At 45.2% G+C, this 17,250-nt stretch overlaps 1 protein-coding gene across 8 annotated transcripts in view; it reads left to right on the forward strand.

Moving 5' to 3' along the window:
• PARD3 (par-3 family cell polarity regulator) overlaps window positions 1-12,346 on the forward strand; it is a 630,692-nt gene extending 618,346 nt beyond the window's left edge. For all 8 annotated transcript variants that reach the window (XM_065872407.1, XM_065872411.1, XM_065872408.1 and 5 more), the window contains 2 exons: window positions 4,299-4,426; window positions 11,950-12,346. In XM_065872407.1, the coding sequence (XP_065728479.1) occupies window positions 4,299-4,426; window positions 11,950-12,346 (525 nt within the window). The remainder of the gene's footprint in view (window positions 1-4,298; window positions 4,427-11,949) is intronic.
• Window positions 12,347-17,250: the final 4,904 nt, after the last annotated feature.

Here is a 17,250-nt window from a genome sequence, read left to right on the forward strand (position 1 = left end):
TGGAGGGCTGCTCCTTTATTTTCAACCTACTTGCTGATTAAGATGGGAAAATAGATCCAAACCCTGGTTGGGAAAGATGAGAAGAAGACAAATAGTGTGTTAAGACCAAAACACATATTTATAAAATCTTGATGAGGGAAATTGGTATGTGTGGCAATTTTTCAACCATTACTCACATCATTAGTAGCAATTAAGCTTTTCAACATTCAGAACCCACAGAGTTCAATCGATAGCTGTGTAAGTACAGTGTGTGATGGGTAGAGGGGAGGGCAGGGAGGACAGGATCTAGAGACAAAAGTTAACTTTATTTGGATTAGAGGTTGGCAGTAAGTCCTCTATAGAAAACCATCACCAATATTAGCAATGGCCGCTTTTAAACAGAGTAAACAACTTACACTCTTAACACGATTAAGTGACTATTTGTTATCAGAATGTGGAATTCATACTAGGATTGCAGTGCATTTGAATTGCTAAAATAAGGACTTTAAATCTCAAGGGATATCATTGTTCTTTGTTTTATCATTATCATCATCTTCATCGTAGGTTTTCATCCAAATCACAGAAACTTCTTGTATTTTATTTTTGTTTTCTCTACATGCCCTGGACATATGTGAAAATTTGAAATTTTTTATTATTCGTAATTTAAGTAGAAAACCCACCCTAAATTCTCATTCATAAGACTATTACGTATATGTGTATGTGTGAATATATACAAGTGCACACACACATATGCATACATGCTCTTTTTCTTATCTATGTGAAGAAAAATTCGATTATTTAAGCAGTATTAAATATTAATAAAACTAATGAATTTTATTTCATAAGAGACACACACACACTTTTATACGAAGCTCTAAAAGTCTTATAGTCTATTAACAGTTCGGGTTTTGTATTTTTATTTTTTGTATTGTCTATTTTTATTTTGGAAAAATAAGGATGATTTTTACTTAATGGAGAGAAATGCGTAAGGGCTTAATTTAGTGAAACACTGTACAGAAGATATTTTCAACATTTTGTTCTACGTTAGTGATACCAAAACTGTGTAGCTTTCGAAGCTTTATGTAATTTTTTATATAATACAAATCGCATCTCTTCATAATCACAATGAAGACCAGTACTTTGCAGCTCATTTACAAAAGCACCCTGCATCATTTTCACTTGTGGTTTTAAACATAAGCCATGAAGACAGTCACGTGTCGTGGTTCTCCGGTGTATTGTGTAAGAGATGATCGTGTATATACTTCTGTCTTATAACCTCTGTCATTATTATGGCCTTGGCAACCTGGGCTATTTTTTTACTTAAAAGGTAGCTGCTTGTCACCAGTTTCATCACAAACAAGGCCAGGGTTATTTATGATTTGCACTCTCAAAGCTGAGCTGTTGCCTTGCTGTCTGGTGAATCTCTGGAATCATTACAATTACGTGTTCCCTGCGTGTTTCCCTGTATAGATGTTGCTTTGTTGTTGTAGTTGCTGATGCTGTTTTATCCGAAAACATGCCCTTCTCTCTGGGGTTAAACCTGATCTCTTTCTTCATTTCTGTCTTTATTTTTGTGATTTTGGACTCTAGATACATTATTCTATTTTTGCCGTAGGGATGAAAACCACAAAACCACAGTATCTTAAAGTTGGGGCTGTCGGTGGTAAGACTGTTCCCACAATTTACGTTTTTATGAGATCTTCATTGAAATCATGAATCAGGTTATTTTTGATTCAGGCCAAGTAGAAAACTTGCCAGGACGACCTTCTCTCATTGTTGCTCTGGACCCGTCATGCACACAATCTTCCTTGAAATCTGCAGCCCGGTCAACTTTCATCCTAAAAATAAGGGTGATTCTTTCTTTCTTTTCTTTTTTTTTTTTTTGGCTGCGTGGTGGCTTCGTTGCTGCACCCGGGCTTTCTGGTTTTCTCTAGTTGCAGCGAGCGGGGGCTACTCTCCGTTGAGGTGTGCGGGCTCTAGAGCACAGGCTCAGTAGTTGTGGCGCACGGGCTTTGTTGCTCCGCGCCATGTGGGCTCTTCCCTGACCAGGGATCGAACCTGTGTACCCTGCACTGGCAGGCGGATTCTTAACCACTGCGTCACCAGGGAAGTCCCGGTGATTCTTTCTAATAATCTACTCTTTTGCATGCTCTGAAAAGAGAAAGAGAGTAAAATATTCATAGTAAGGCTGAGGTTTGTATTTCATCAGTGAGCAAACAGAATGAAATATGTCAGTTTGCTGATTCCAAACTCATTCCCTCATTCTAAGTCTTCAGATCCCATGATAATTTCATTACTGGGGTTCATCCAGATCCACCAGATGTGCCACTGATAAACAGTATCAGAAAACGCACAGTAGTGGAAGCAAAAGCCCTTCAACTTTTTTGTTTTTTTTTCCTCCGTCAGAATCAAATTTTCAGGCCTCCGGGAGAAACACCTTTCTATAAGACCTTGCATTTTCTTTTCACAGCTCCACAAGCAGCGTGTCACAGAACGGCGGGAGCTTGAAAAGCTGGTTACTAAATCCTGCAGCAGAATGCCAGGCCTTTCAAGACTGTTTGACACATGTGTGTAGCTTAGACGGGCTGTAAAGGAAAGGAAAATGGGGTTCTTTTCGAAGGCGTATTTCCTTGCTTCACTTTCCCCGTCCAGTGGCCCTTCCCCGGGCTCCCCACCGGTAATAGGTCAGCTCAGTGCTCTTCGGGGCCAGCCTCATCAAGGGTCATGGAAGAAACTGTCTGTCTGCTCAATGTTGTCGATGAACAATTGCTTCATGCTCTGTTTGTGTAAGCGGAGCTCACTCGGCAATGTGTTTTCTTTGAACGGTGTTGTGGAGTGGGTCTCCGAACACACATTTGTTCCAAGGCGTGTGGTTATAAACATCCACTAGTAGAGACCGGGGTATTGTAAAGCCTAATCTCTTCGCCCATTATTTTTGTATCGGGATATTTTTAATATGCTCGCTGATGATGTACATATGCTTTGAAATTTTGTCCTGCACATTTTTGCCTCATCATCGCTTACCAACAGATGGGATATGCTAGCTAGGCAGAAAGGGGACAATAGAGATTGCTTTCTTTCTCTTCACACAAAAGCCAACCAGAGGAGCCACTCTTTAAGGAACAAACCCACGTGTTGTCTGACCATGCTCCAAACGAATGCTGAGACTCATATGATTTCAGAAAATGATTATTGAGCCCAAGTCTCTCATTGGCTTTCAACTCTAAAAGAAAATCAATAACTTGTTTATAAGAGACAGTCTTCATTCAGAACAAGCCTATTGTACAATGTTGCATAACACAAAGGGGGCAGAGGTCGGCGAGCACTGAAAAGGATTGCTTAAGAGTGACTGCCCTTGATGCTATGATCAACCATTGTCAGCTGTTCGTAAAGCTAGGGGCATCGTTGTCTATTTTGAGTGGAGCTACTTTCAAAAGGCCAGATCTCGAAGGTGAGCTCAACGCTGATGGTGAGAAGCTAAAGCATCCACAGGGGCCCAGCATCATATATCACCCAATATCTGGTTTTGGTCAGCGGCAGCGATGAGCAGATGACCTGCTGACCAAAGTATTTAGCCAGAGGCTGGAAAATTTCTCTGTAGCGTATAATTAACCTAGGTAAAAATGCCATATCTTCATAACTAAGGCAAAATGTGTTATTTCATAACCAATTCCAGTAGCTGTTAGCTTGCAGATTCATTCTTTTGATAAGTGTTTCTGTTCACATGTGGCTGCCATCCGTGGATTGGAGGCCCTGTACGTGGTGAACACTGCATAGTTTCAACTAATTTTGGTTCAAAATTTAGCTGTCATCCTTTAATAAAAGGGGAATCAGCTACATTGTATCCTACTGCTAGAGTAAAATACGTAACTACCGAAAAGATTCACCAGCATGGCCAACTTTCAAGTGTGTACCCTTGGACTTTCCCACTGTTGTGAATTATTGTAGCAAATTTTTATATTTTTTGGCATTGACTTCTAGATTTCTGAGCAGCCTTACTGCCCTGTATTTGCTGTATATACAAGGGATGTAAACTAGTGTCTAATGTCAGATTTACCAAACCTCACTTAGGCAGACTAGAAAGGTGGACGTCTCAATTTTAAACCATTCTAAAGCCGTAATTAAAATTTAGGATGATGGGGCATTTGGGGCTCGCGAGATCAATGAGATGCCTCCTGAGAAAATTGCACTTGATTTTTAAGAAATTCACGGAAGTTGAAAATTGTTTCTAAGTCAGTCTATGAGAATGGAAACAGTCACCGGTCCTGTGATATTCGTAATTCCTTTCTCGTGACTCGTGTTGCGTTTTCCCCCTGCAGCCCAACTCCAGACCGTCGGCGCAGAGCGGCCGGCACTCGGTGTCGGTGGAGGCGCAGATGCAGCGGCAACGGCAGGAAGAACGTGAGAGCTTCCAGCAGGCCCAGCGCCAGTACAGCTCCCTGCCCCGGTACGAGCACACACCCCTGCACCCCCCCGCGTGTCGCCATGCTCCCTGTCCTTGTCCCTTGGGAAACCCCTCCTCCCCAGTGCACTTTCTCCAATAACGAAGAACCGCATGTAGATGGTGGGAATCATCGCTTATTTAGAGGCCACCTTACCACGTGGCAGGGAGACCCGGAGGGAGGTGTTTTAGGAGATGCCCACACCTTCACCAGACAGCTCCCTCACTGGACCTGAAGTGGCTTGATCCACGAGGACTGGGCTTAGGGGTCAGACCTGGGCTCTGGTACAGTAAGTCCCCTACGTATGAACGAGTTCCGTTCTCAGAGCACGTTTGTAAGTCCAATTTGTTCGTAAGTCCAACAAAGTTAGCCTAGGTATCAACTAACACAATCGGCTACACAGTACTGTACCGTAATAGGTTTAGAATACTTCTCACACACATAATACCTAAAAGACAAAAATTTAACATCTTTAATCTTACAGTCCAGTACCTTGAAAAGTGCAGTAGTACCACAGCAGCCGGCATCCAGGGGCTGGCGTCCAGTGAACAGGCAAGAAGAGGTACGGACTGGAGGAGGGAGAGGAGGTGGGAGGTGGTAGCGCTGAAGGATCGTCAGCAGTAGGAGACGGAGGGCGAGCTGCCATGTCCCTCACGCCTGACGTTGATGGCACAGGTTCTGGTTCCTTGCTGGAACCAGATGCAGGTTCACATCTTTGAAAGTTCGCAACTTGAAGGTTCGTATGTAGGGGACTTACTGTGTTGGTTCTGCGACCTCCCATGGGGCTGGAGACAGATTCCTCAACTGAGAAATGGAAAGAGAACTTTGCTCAGCTCAGGGGTAACTAGGATAAATGATATCTTGTAAATCTAGAGTTCTCCAAAAGGATAGGTGCTAAATGCTCCAGGCACCGTATTTAAGGGGGATCAGTGGTCCCAAACCTGCCTCTCTTGCCGTCCTGCCATCCTTGCTTCTGCTCAGTGTTGAACCTCGGAGAGTCCCGGGGTGTCCACTTGCCTAGCTGATGGCTGAGCCAGAAGGGTTTCCCTGCCGGGCTCCCCACGTGGAGGCCCCTCTGCCCCAGGGCTTCTCTGCCAAAGGCCTGAGAGCCCTCAGGTAACGGCGCCCTAAGACATTGAAATAATAGCCATTTTCCGTCTAAGTATTGTAAATAATGAAAGTGTTTAAAACCATTCAGCTTTCCAAACTTCCCCAAAGAAGTCACGCCTATCGTCACAATTCTTACAGGCGTTTGTACGGAACACGATTTCAGAACCAGGTGACAAAAACATTTTGGGTGGAAAACGGTCTACTTACCACGTTTATATCAAGTAGACCATTTTGAATTTGGGGGAAAAGAGTGCTGGGGTGGGGCAAATTTGACCGACTGATATAAAAGTGATCCTGATTCTAATAAAGATGAGTCCTTTTAAAGTTAAATAATCACCATAACAGGCCTGGGGGACTTCACTGCACTGACCCGGGTCAGCCACACCCACGTGGTGTGAGTGCAGCTCTGTATAAGGAGGGGCACTGCCTAGTGTGGGAACTTGATCACTCAGCTGTCCCCTCTCAATCCGTAAAGCTGTGTCTCCTTTGAGTACGGAAGTATCCTTTCTTTTACATGGGAGCATAACTAACAGTTATTTAGCCCACTCTAGGCAAGAGTCATTGAAGTTTAGGTCTAGACAAGACCTTGGAGAGCACGTCTTACAAGGAAACAACTCAGAGGAATTAAGGTACGCCCCTCAAGGTCCCACACTAGTATGTAATTCCACCAGAATTCAAACCTCACCCTGCCCAACCCCGACCCTAAACCACTATCTTGTAATGCTCATTGCCACCGAGGGCTTTGGTGCTCACATTTGGAACGTGAGCAGATATGGACATAAAGGTCTCTGTGCTCTGCAGCCCTTAGCACTTGGGGGGGAGGCCACCGCCTGAATCACCCCGGAGCATCAAACGGGCAACACTTCAAGGATTATGCAAAAAGCTTCTCCTGTGTAAGTTCCCTTCTTGCAGCCTGTCAGCTTGCCTTCCGTCAGAAAGACGAGTGTGATGATGGGGATGACCTGACACGCGTGGTGTGGCCCTGCTCTCCCAGCCACGCAGTGGCCATTGTGCATCACGGCCCACGCGGATGGTGTTGTCCGCGCAGGGGCTGTGATCTTATCTTATTGGCAAAATGTTTGGCTTCTTATATTTTAGTTGTGTTTCACAGTATTTGTAAGAAATGGAGGAGAGCTCTCATAAAGTGTGTGTAAGAAGAAAGTGAGATGGGAAATGGCCAGGACTAGGGAAGGGAAGGAGGGGGGATAGGGGCGGGAGAGCCTGGTGGGAGGAGAGACTCTGGGGCCCCATCCTCGGGAAGAGGACCAGAGAGAGGCAGGGGCACCGGATTACTCCCGCTCACCTTCCAAAGTCGCTCAGTTCTCCAAACGGATCCTTTCATCCTGGCGCCCCCTCTCCATCTCCACCCCTAACCCTCTCCAGCTCTCCCCTCCTCTGTGCTTCTCTCCCTCCTCTCCCCCTGAAGCACAGGCAGAAGCACCTGTAATTCCATGGACCAGCGGCTTGCTGCTGCTGGGACTATTGCTGTCAGTTAGTGTTTCCCTAAAGAACCAGAACTTTCCCTCTGGTCATTTATAACTCCCTTACTATTAGCCATTTTATCCTGTGCGGATAGGAGAAAAGTAGAAATCTTAAAATTAAAGAGCTGCGTGAGTTTAGGTGAGTGGGGCTGGTTGGCCTATACATCACATTCACTTCTTTTAGAATACATTTGGGGGGTTAATTTGCATATACTTATTGTCAGCCCTCCGTATCCATGGTTCCATCCACGACTCCTCTGTATCCATGGATTCAACCAACCACAGACCCTGTCGTCCTGAGGTATTTACTCTTGGAAAATATCCATGTACAAGTGGATCCGTGTAGTTGAAACCCACGCGGTTCAAGGTTCAACTGTAATTCCCCAACGTGCATCTCTGAGTGAGGGAATTAGGAATGCAGGGCCTTGCACACAGCTTGGTTCCTTGCAGGGAACCTCACTCAGCCAGAGGCTGGAGACCGGAGGGGGGCTGTGACCCACACGAGCTGGAGGCGAATCCCCGTTTCTGACATGCGATATTCTTCAAAGACACTTGACCTCAGCTCTTCGGATGTGGACAATTAGTGGACTTTGGTCCGAGCAAGTTGCTGCGGCATTTGATACCAAAACGATTTCACGCACACACAAAGGGTTCAGTTGCAAAGTGGAGCATAAAAGAAAACAAACGGTCGAGACTCTGTGTCAGGCGCGCTAGGTGAGGTGTTTTGAATTAGAGGGATGTATGCGCACCAGAGGGGTTTGTAAATTCTCACTGTGATTGAGGAAACCTATAGGCAGAATTCAGGTTGCACCGTGAAATGTCAGTAAGAAACACTGGCCAGGTGGTAACACGAGATCGGGGGAAAGGGGACACGAGTGGCCACACGCTTAATTCTCAATCATAGGAGGATTTCTTTTTTATTTTTGTATTCCTAAGTTAGTTTTCTTTTTTCTGTTTTACTTTCTTTTTTTAAATCCTTTTAAAAATGCCTAGCTTAAAAAAAAAAAAAAAAAAGCCTAGCTTAGTTCCTTCGTACCCAAAAGGCAGCTCTAAATCTGAGTAGTAGAAAAGTATGTTGGGTCGTAGTCACTGATAGAAAAACGTACTCAAGATTCTTTGTTGAATGCTTTTCTTTACCTTCCTCTGCGTCTTTCCTCCTGCCATTGGTGGCTTCTTGTTCATCCACCTTGCTTCCCGGCTGTGTCTCCACGCCCTGACTCAGTCTCCCCCACAGGCCCGTTTATTACATGTCTCGACTGCCTCTCACCTTGTCAGCTGTGGTCTGTCTTTCTTCATCCCTCGGCGCAGTGACTGACGGCTCTCCTCAGGCGCTGGGGCTTTGCTGGGTGTCCTGTACATGACAGTGGTCTTCAGGCATCATCACTAAGAGGGAGTTATTGCCACACCAGGGTCCGTGCTTTGGGTCGACTCACGAGTCTCCAGTGAGCGCATTCCAGGACCCGACAAACGTGCGTGTTGACTGTAAAGACATTCATTGGAAGGATTGATGCTTTGTCGCTCCTGTGGTTATTCGTGGCCTTTGAGCGATGCTGGGACAGAGGGAAGCTTGCTTCTGATGCTAACTCTGGGATGTGTTTGTGAGTTGCTTCCCCGAGTGAGGGTTCTCCAGTTAGTCTTGCTTCTGATTCTAACTCTGGGATGTGTTTGTGAGTGGCTTCCCCGAGTGAGGGTTCTCCAGTTAGTCTTGCTTCTGATTCTAACTCTGGGATGTGTTTGTGAGTGGCTTCCCCGAGTGAGGGTTCTCCAGTTAGTCTTGCTTCTGATTCTAACTCTGGGATGTGTTTGTGAGTGGCTTCCCCGAGTGAGGGTTCTCCAGTTAGTCTTGCTTCTGATTCTAACTCTGGGATGTGTTTGTGAGTGGCTTCCCCGAGTGAGGGTTCTCCAGTTAGTCTTGCTTCTGATTCTAACTCTGGGATGTGTTTGTGAGTTGCTTCCCCGAGTGAGGGTTCTCCAGTTAGTCTTTGGTGCCTTTCTCTGCTCCCTGATCTCTACCAACCCTTCAGACAAAGGACAGAAAGCTGAACTTTTTGTTTATTTTTTTCCCTTGGTCAGAAAGATGCCCTCCCAAACCCAGAGCCTAATTATTGGAGGCAAAGTCACCCAGTAGTGAACCATGTACTATATGCACACTTTTGTGAGCATTTTACGTCTGTGATTTCATTTATTTATCCCCAGAACCCTATGAGATTAGAGATTATGCCTGTTTCACAGATGATGCACCTTGGGCCCAGGGAGGATAACCCTCCCAGTCTCACACAGCCACACGCGCAGACTCCAGGCTGGATCTGTGTCCGCGGGATGCCCAGCCTCTCTCACACTGTGCTCCACGCCTGCGTGCCTCATCTTCCAGGGGAGGAAACTCTCTGTCTGCTGCTTTCTTGTGTTTCTCTACAACCTGCTCATTTCTTGTCCTCTTCTTTAATCAAGAGCTTGTTGCTACGCTAGCTTCCTTTCTGAGGGAGCGTGTGTGTGTGTGTGTGTGTGTATGTGTGTGTACGTGTGTCCATGCATCCATGTGTACATATCTGTGTGTATGTGCTTTCCTCAAGTGTCTTACTTGGAACCTCAGGGAGGTTTTCTTCCTTCTCTCTAAACTGCTTAATTTGAAGAAAATTTTAGCTTCAAGAAATTCTTTCTCCCACATCGTCATAATTTCCATCCTGAACAAACCGTTAGTGAATTCTCAGTGTGTTTGAATACAAAAGGACTCTGTTTTCCTGGACTGATTCAAAATGCAACTTCCGGTACGTGATTCCGGCATCATGGAGTTGGAGACGGGGATGGACAGGGCTAGTGGATCCCCGTGGACCAAGGATGAAGAAGCCTATTTCCGGTTATCCTTAAACTGGTAACTAACCTGAGAGGGAATCCCACGTTGTTGCTATAACATCAGTAACAAGTTTGTTGTTTTAATTAAAGTTTCATGATTGATGGCAAATCCCCTGGTTTCACTTTCCATCACTCATTGCTCTGAGCGGATTAATTTATGGCTCTTTAAGTGAAGGTAATCAGTGCTTTAGGCAAATAAACTATTCCATCAAATATAAGGATTCTGGCCTGGGCTGACGGTACACATGGCCCGATTCCCATTAAAAGGATGGATATACTGTAGACTGTTCAGTTAATCAGAGTCATATCCAGGGAGGATTCTGGACAGTAGTTCATCTTCCTTATTGAAAATACCCTTGACTACATTTTAGGTCGTACGGAAAATGGGCAGATTTTATCCCAAACCACGTTGACGGCACTTCTGAATGTTCAGGGATGCAAATGGCTTCATTCCTGTGGGAGACCCAGTGCTGCATAGACCTTATTTTTCCTCTCCCAGTCTTTCCGAACACTCTGTCATGTTGTGTGTGTTGGTGTGAGAGGCTGAACAATACGTACTGGCACCGAATGATTTTCTTATTGACAAATGGAGCAATATATTTTTTTGTTTTACGGCTCAATTCTCGCTCCTTCTCTTCCATTTTTAAGGCAAAAAAATTAGGGCATGTCTTCCTTCCTGGCACAAAATTGTTTTACTTTATCATAGCCAATCGTATTGTAAATTCATAAAAGCGTCTAGAGACTTGATAGTAAATTAAAGATGTTTCAAAACAATAATGTTTCCTGAAAATGATGTGCAACTTTATTGCAGAAGGGATAAGAAGCTGAAATTTCTATAGGACTCTGATTCATTTCCCCATCCTGGGGTGACAGAAAATGAGTTGAGTAAGTTACCCCGGGCTTGGGTAAGGATACCGTGGGCAGGAAAATAGTGTTTCCTCCGCACACGTCCAGGCTCTGCAATCTTGATGAGCTTGTATTCCGAAGGGTGTCGGTTGCTGACATATACAACTCAAAAGCCGGGGCTTTAAGGGACAGCCTGTTGCATTTTTAATCATAAAGCAGTCTAGACTTGAATCTTTCATAACTGAACTCAAATCGGAATCCATCACACGTACTTCATATTAGCTAGCGTCTCTGGCATGATGGTGGTAGCTGTGTAAAATATTTGTTTGGCTTGTTTAGAATTGAATTGTAATGTTCTAAAGCGAGAAATTATTGCTGGTGTAGAAGCTGCCAAATCGCTAATACCCCTAACAGCGTTCTGCCAGTGAGTCTAAACTGCAGGAGATATTCTCACCCTGAGCAGAACAGATAGCACCACCCGGACACAGGAGGAGGACCCTGTTTCTGAGTAGCCGCAGAATCTGTTAGCTGTCTCTCCTGCGTAGCCATTGTTTGTGCAGACTTGTCTCAGGCTTGAACTTGCCAGGGACAGTCATGTTTTCATCCTCCCGCCCCTATCACAGTGTCTGGCACGTGACTGGAACCAAATACAGTTAAGTCCCCTACATTCGAACAAGTTCCGTTCCGAGAGCATGTTCATAAGTCCAACAAAGTTACCCTAGGTACCCAACTCACACAGTCAGCTATATAGTACTGTAATCACTTTGTAATACTTGCCACACAAATAATACATAAAAAAACACAAACCAACCCCCAAAATAAAGAAAACATGTTTAATCTTACGTACAGTACTTGAAAAGTGCAGTAGTACCAGCTACATCACTGCTGCTTTTACGCTTGCTTCCGGACATCCTGCGCCTGAAATGAAGATACTGTACTGCTGTACTCTACACAGTGCTGTACAGTAAAGTACACAAAAGCGCAAACATTTGTAGAGGATGCACGCACGTGACAGTGCACGCCAGACACGTGCAGTAACTTCCGTGATTGGACACGCGAACGCACGTTCGCATGATTGAAAGTACACAACTTGAAGGTTCGTATGTATGGGACTTCTTGTAATGTTTGTTGGGATATAGAAATGCTATTTTGGCTCAGCCCTGCCCCCTCACTCCTTCTTTCCATCTCTCTCCCTCCCCTTTTCCCAACCCTCACACTCACCTTTGGGCTTTGCTTTCTAGGCAAAGCAGGAAAAACGCCAGTTCCGTCTCCCAGGATTCTTGGGAGCAAAACTATTCCCCCGGGGAAGGCTTCCAGAGTGCCAAGGAGAACCCCAGGTATTCCAGCTACCAAGGCTCCCGGAACGGCTACCTGGGCGGGCACGGCTTCAACGCCAGGGTCATGCTGGAGACCCAGGAGCTCCTCCGCCAGGAGCAGAGGCGGAAAGAGCAGCAGATGAAGAAGCAGCCCCCTCCCCCCGAGGGGCTCAACAACTATGACTCATATAAAAAAGTCCAGGACCCCAGTCACATCCCCCCCAAGGGGCCCTTCCGGCAGGACGTCCCCCCCTCCCCTTCTCAGGTCGCCAGGCTGAACAGACTCCAGACTCCTGAGAAAGGGAGACCCTTCTATTCCTGAGAAGGAGAAGAGCAGACTCTTCGTGTCATGCAATAAAGGACATTTTCCTATGAAGACTTGTATTTTGGGAGTTTTTTTGAAACCTCGGTGGTAGTATGGAATATTTCTGTTGCTGGTATTAGTGCCTTTAAGCAGTGTGGGCAATTCGATGGAAGGCCTTAATGTCTTTGCCACTGTGTCCCAAGTGTCTGTTTCATGGAAGGATTTCCCGCCATCTGACAATCACCTGTTCGAGGCATCGTACGCTCTGCATCTCTCAGGTACTGGGAATCTGGCCCAGCCCGGGAGACGTCGTGGCTTCCTGTTACCGTCCCCTACAGCTTGTGGCAACAGATTACCCTGAAGTCAAGGGTGACGCTGGACCCTCTTTTTTCCCTTTAAGTTTCTTAGGTGAGGTGACATCTCCATCTCTGGTGGATGAAAGTGGGTGACATACACCAGAAATTGGGACTCCGTGGTACTTCCCGGCACAGTCATTTTTAATCCTTTGTAACCAGTATGGTCTCCCTTTTCTCTCTCAGCCCCTTGCGACAAGAAAGTTCCTTCATCTAAAAGAAGCTAAGCCATATTCCAACACCATCTGTTTATCGGGGGGGGTCCTTTTGTAACTGCCTTATAACTCAGTGTTACCAATAAAGTGATTATTCTGTCTGTGTGTATAAATACCCTTGCTCTCAGTCCCGACCCTCACATGTGTATTGAGTCACCATGGCTCTGCGTGGGGAACAGGGGAGACAGGCGTCAGCCCTGGTGGGGCAGGGGGCCGCCCACCCGCCGGCCCAGTGTGTGTCATGACACGGTGGGTGGTAGCTAAGGAAAGAAAGAATTCTCCCAGGATGAGCGTCTGGCCCAGTACATCCCAGCCATTCTTTGTAAATTAGTTTTTGTTTGATGAGTTGGCAGGAAGGGCCTAGCATGGAGCAAACATCAGTCGGACACTCACTTTGGGATTCCAGAACCTCACCTGCTTTCTCCGGTTTTTAAAGTCGGTCGCAATGGATGGCTGTCTGTTCATCCACCTGCTGTCTCTCTGCCTGGGGATGTCATCCAGGTTTCAAGATAATTCTGCCATGAAATAGAAAAGGTAAATAAGAAGAAAGCTGTTCCACATGCCACAGAACATTCTGGTGTCCCCAAACAGGGATAACAGAAGAGTGCCCTGGTGTCAATATGTTAATGTACGTGCGGGTCACGAGGACCTGGGTTACTCCCGTGTTCCCATCTTCTCATTTGTTGGTCTGAACATCCTGTTGTAAACCGTGGCTGGATTGCTAAAGTGCCTGCAAATCCCGATGTGAGAAAAGCTTGAGATGAAAGCTCAGCATACTGTGTGTTAACAAAAAAGAAAAAAAAGACATGTACTGATACGCCTATTTTCTATTTTTTATTTTTACCGGCACATTGTATGTTTGTGTCCACTTCTTTTTAGAAAACATGTGAGGGGTTCATCCCCGTACCTACGTCTCTTTCGCATTTCTGTGTTATGGTTCTGTTTGTTCACGGAACATAGCGATGTTGAAATGATGTGACCAGTGTAAGCGTGGTGACCTCCGACGACAGTTGCTCTTCCTCACAGCCTCCCCTGTGCTGTGAGAAACAGCTTTCCCTGTACATATGAGACTTCTAATAAAAGGCATATTTCTTCCTGTTCTCTGTGTGTCTGTAGTATTCCTGTGAAAACTCTCCTAGCTGGGTTTTTTTAGTCTACCAACAGATGTAATTTTTTTTTCCATATTTAGAGAAAGTTGAAAGTTTCCTCATCTCTGTCTGTGCAGACACGTAAGTGGGTGATTGATTGTTTATTTGAACCCCTGAGGAGAGAGGGGACAGGAAAGAGAGAAGGACCTAATTAATGAGTCCACTGGAAGGCCCAGGCTGCCCGGAGTAGCCGGGAAATTCGGAATGGGAGGAACCGATACACTAGAATAAATAAAAGAATAATTTATACAGAGAGCGATGTAATATTTCCGTTGTTGCCCTTTGCACTATGGACCATTTCAACAAGGTGAATGTTCTGCTTGAGTCCTGACCATGTGTACCTCGATCCCAGAGAGAAGTCCAAATTCAAGCTGACTTCCAAACTAGCCTGGTTCTTACTTCCCAGATTACACAATGAGGCTTTGCTCCTTCTTCCAGAGGGACACTCATGAATATTTGTATGGTGCTTTGAAGACACAAAGGGCACTAGATCCCTGGGTGGGTCTTGTGCACCATTATGGTCGTGGTCCCCACCCAAAGGACAGGCTTTGCAAAGACCTGTCCAAAATGCCCTCCCGTGGAGGGCCGAGCATCAGCTGGTTGTCATAGCAACCCTTATCCTGCCACTAAATCCAAACTCTGTCACCTCAAGATTGGTAACGAGAGGTGTATAGCAAGCCAAGGAGATAACACGTCTTTGGTTCTTATATGCCTACAAGGTGTGGGAAAGTAGAAAAGCGAGGATGGACAGATTTGTTAATTTTCTCACTGACCAGGAGGCCCGCTGCAAATGCCAAAACTCACAGGTTATTTATCTCAACTGACAGTGAGAAGAGAGACAGTACTGAATGTTGTGGGAGCCTAAATCACAGAGGATTTGCTGATTAAAACTGACAGTTTGAGCCACACAGAGAAGAGGTGGAGAAATAGATGTGGGTCAGCACAGAAGTGAGAATATGCCCGATGAAGCAGTCCTGTCTAAATGAACTGGCCTCTGCCCCAGCACATCTCACAAGGACTTGCTGGGACCAGAGGGAGAGTGTGTCCACAGGGAGAAGTCTCAAGTCAGGAAAGGGTGCAGGTGGCAGCCCCAAGGCCCTCACACAGCTAAGGATGGAGGTGCAGTCACTCAGCTGTCCCTCAGAAAACGTGGTCCCCCTGTTATCGCCTCTCTTAGGCCATTAGGACTACAGATAGTCTTATAAATATGTATATGTAACTATACATTATAAAACAACATTATATAATGTAGCAATAGTCTGTGTAACTCAAGCACCACACCCACCTCCTTTCCCTGGAGTCAGTTAGACCAAAGGCAGCTCAGAGGTGAGCGGATCCCAGGTATCTCACTAAAAGGAAGGAGAGATGGACCCGGGCTCCTCAGCTTTTCTGCTAAGGAAGTCAAATCTATCAACTCCGAGACGGTAAACCAAATGAATTTTGTTTCATCGAGCGGGGGCCATTGGTTTTGTTGCAAACCCTTTTTGAAGAAGGGCAGAAAATAAGCAAAGATTGCTGACCACCACTTAGGCGGCAGTGGGCTTTGTCATGATCTGCCACCATGAGTCTCAACACGAGGCCAGAGGGAAGAAGAGACCAGGGGTCCGGAGGCTTCTCTGTCCACATCACTCACCCCAAAAGGGCACTCATCTCCTGGGCTGCTCTCCTTCTCCGATTGTTTTCATTAGGGAGTAGACGTTGTTCGTCTATACACATGACAGGCACATACAGCAGATGTGAAATGCGTACGTAATTCTATATTTAGCTGGTTATTTTCATGTGTCCCTTATTTCATTCTTAAAACCCAAGTCTTACCTCCAGTTGATATCAACCTGAGCTTAAGCAGATAGTAATTTGTTTCTGGCTTTGTTTGCTGGTCCTGGCAGAGGAAGTGACTGAGGTTCCATCACGCTTGTCCCATCGTGGATGTCCTTGTACGACATGGTGTGCTGTACATTTAAATGTCTATTTAACAATCAGTTCTTTTCTTCTTTTTTTTTTAACAAAGATTACTCTGACAATGACATGTCAGGCAAGGAGATAATCTTTTCTTACTTCAGAGACAGGATATCATCTTAATAAGGCAGCTAGTAAGCATGTTCACAGGTCAGAAAGTGAGAATGATGGAGAGACTTTAATGGAAAAACCATCTTCAGCTCTGAGTAATGATTAGATCACAAAGCTGGTTGAATTAAATTGACTTTTTTTTTTAATGCAAGGAGGATGAAGGTTGTAATTCTGAGCATAAGCTTTTTTTTTTTTGAACAAGAAACATATTTTACTTCAGATTTCATAGAGAAAAGGTGGGATTATCATTGCCTTCCGCACAGAAGGAGCTTATTTTCCCGTTAGACGGGTTGTTCCCTCCAAAATTCATCATCTTCCCGGTCAGCATACATCTTCCTCTGCCTCCTTTTCTTTTTCCCTCAGCTTTCATATTCAGCAAAGGAAAAATCGATGGGTGCCCTTTGTCCATAAATTTAGTTTTTTTAGATTAAACCCTATAGTGGAGAATTTGATTTTTATGAAGGATTCCATTATGAGTGAGATAAGATCAAATGTCTTTGCTAAAGAGAGTAATTGCGTTTCCTCGTGCGTTTTTTTTTTTTTTTTCTTTCTGAGTTTAAATTTCAACGATCAGTTTTTATCTCCTCATTTTTTATTTTTTAAAGCGAGTTATCGGTGTGCTGGCCTGTCACTCCCTAGATGTGTCTATTTCATTCCGGACACGGGAGAAAAGTGCAAGAAACAAGGACCAAGGCTTCCCACTGTGAAGCTGAACACTTACTCCTCTTTCATCCTTAACATTTATTTCCTCACAGGATCAATTAAATGTGTGAAAAAAAAGCGCTCTTTTGAATTGCTCAACTAACTGCCGAGTCACCTCGCACTGTCGTTGGCTTAGAAAAACCGTTTGGAGTTTGTTCCCATCTCTGCATCTGCAAAGTCTCGTGATGATCTGAGTCTCCTCCTGGGGTGTCATCAGCTCTTGGATCAGCGGCTAGAAGGTGGTATAAGGGCAGCAGCCCTTCTCCCTTCTCTGAAGGCAAGTTGCTGCTTGCTAGGAGGCTCCTTCTGAAACTGAAGTTTGGCTTCTGTGAGGGACTTTACGATGCAAATATTTTAAGTACAACTTTGAAGATTTTGCCATTAAAAACAGTCTTATGTGGCTCAGGGCCCAGCCGACTGCAAACTATAAGGGGGAA

Source organism: Phocoena phocoena, chromosome 2, assembly GCF_963924675.1.
Source record: "Phocoena phocoena chromosome 2, mPhoPho1.1, whole genome shotgun sequence".
Classification (NCBI taxonomy): Eukaryota; Metazoa; Chordata; class Mammalia; order Artiodactyla; family Phocoenidae; genus Phocoena; species Phocoena phocoena.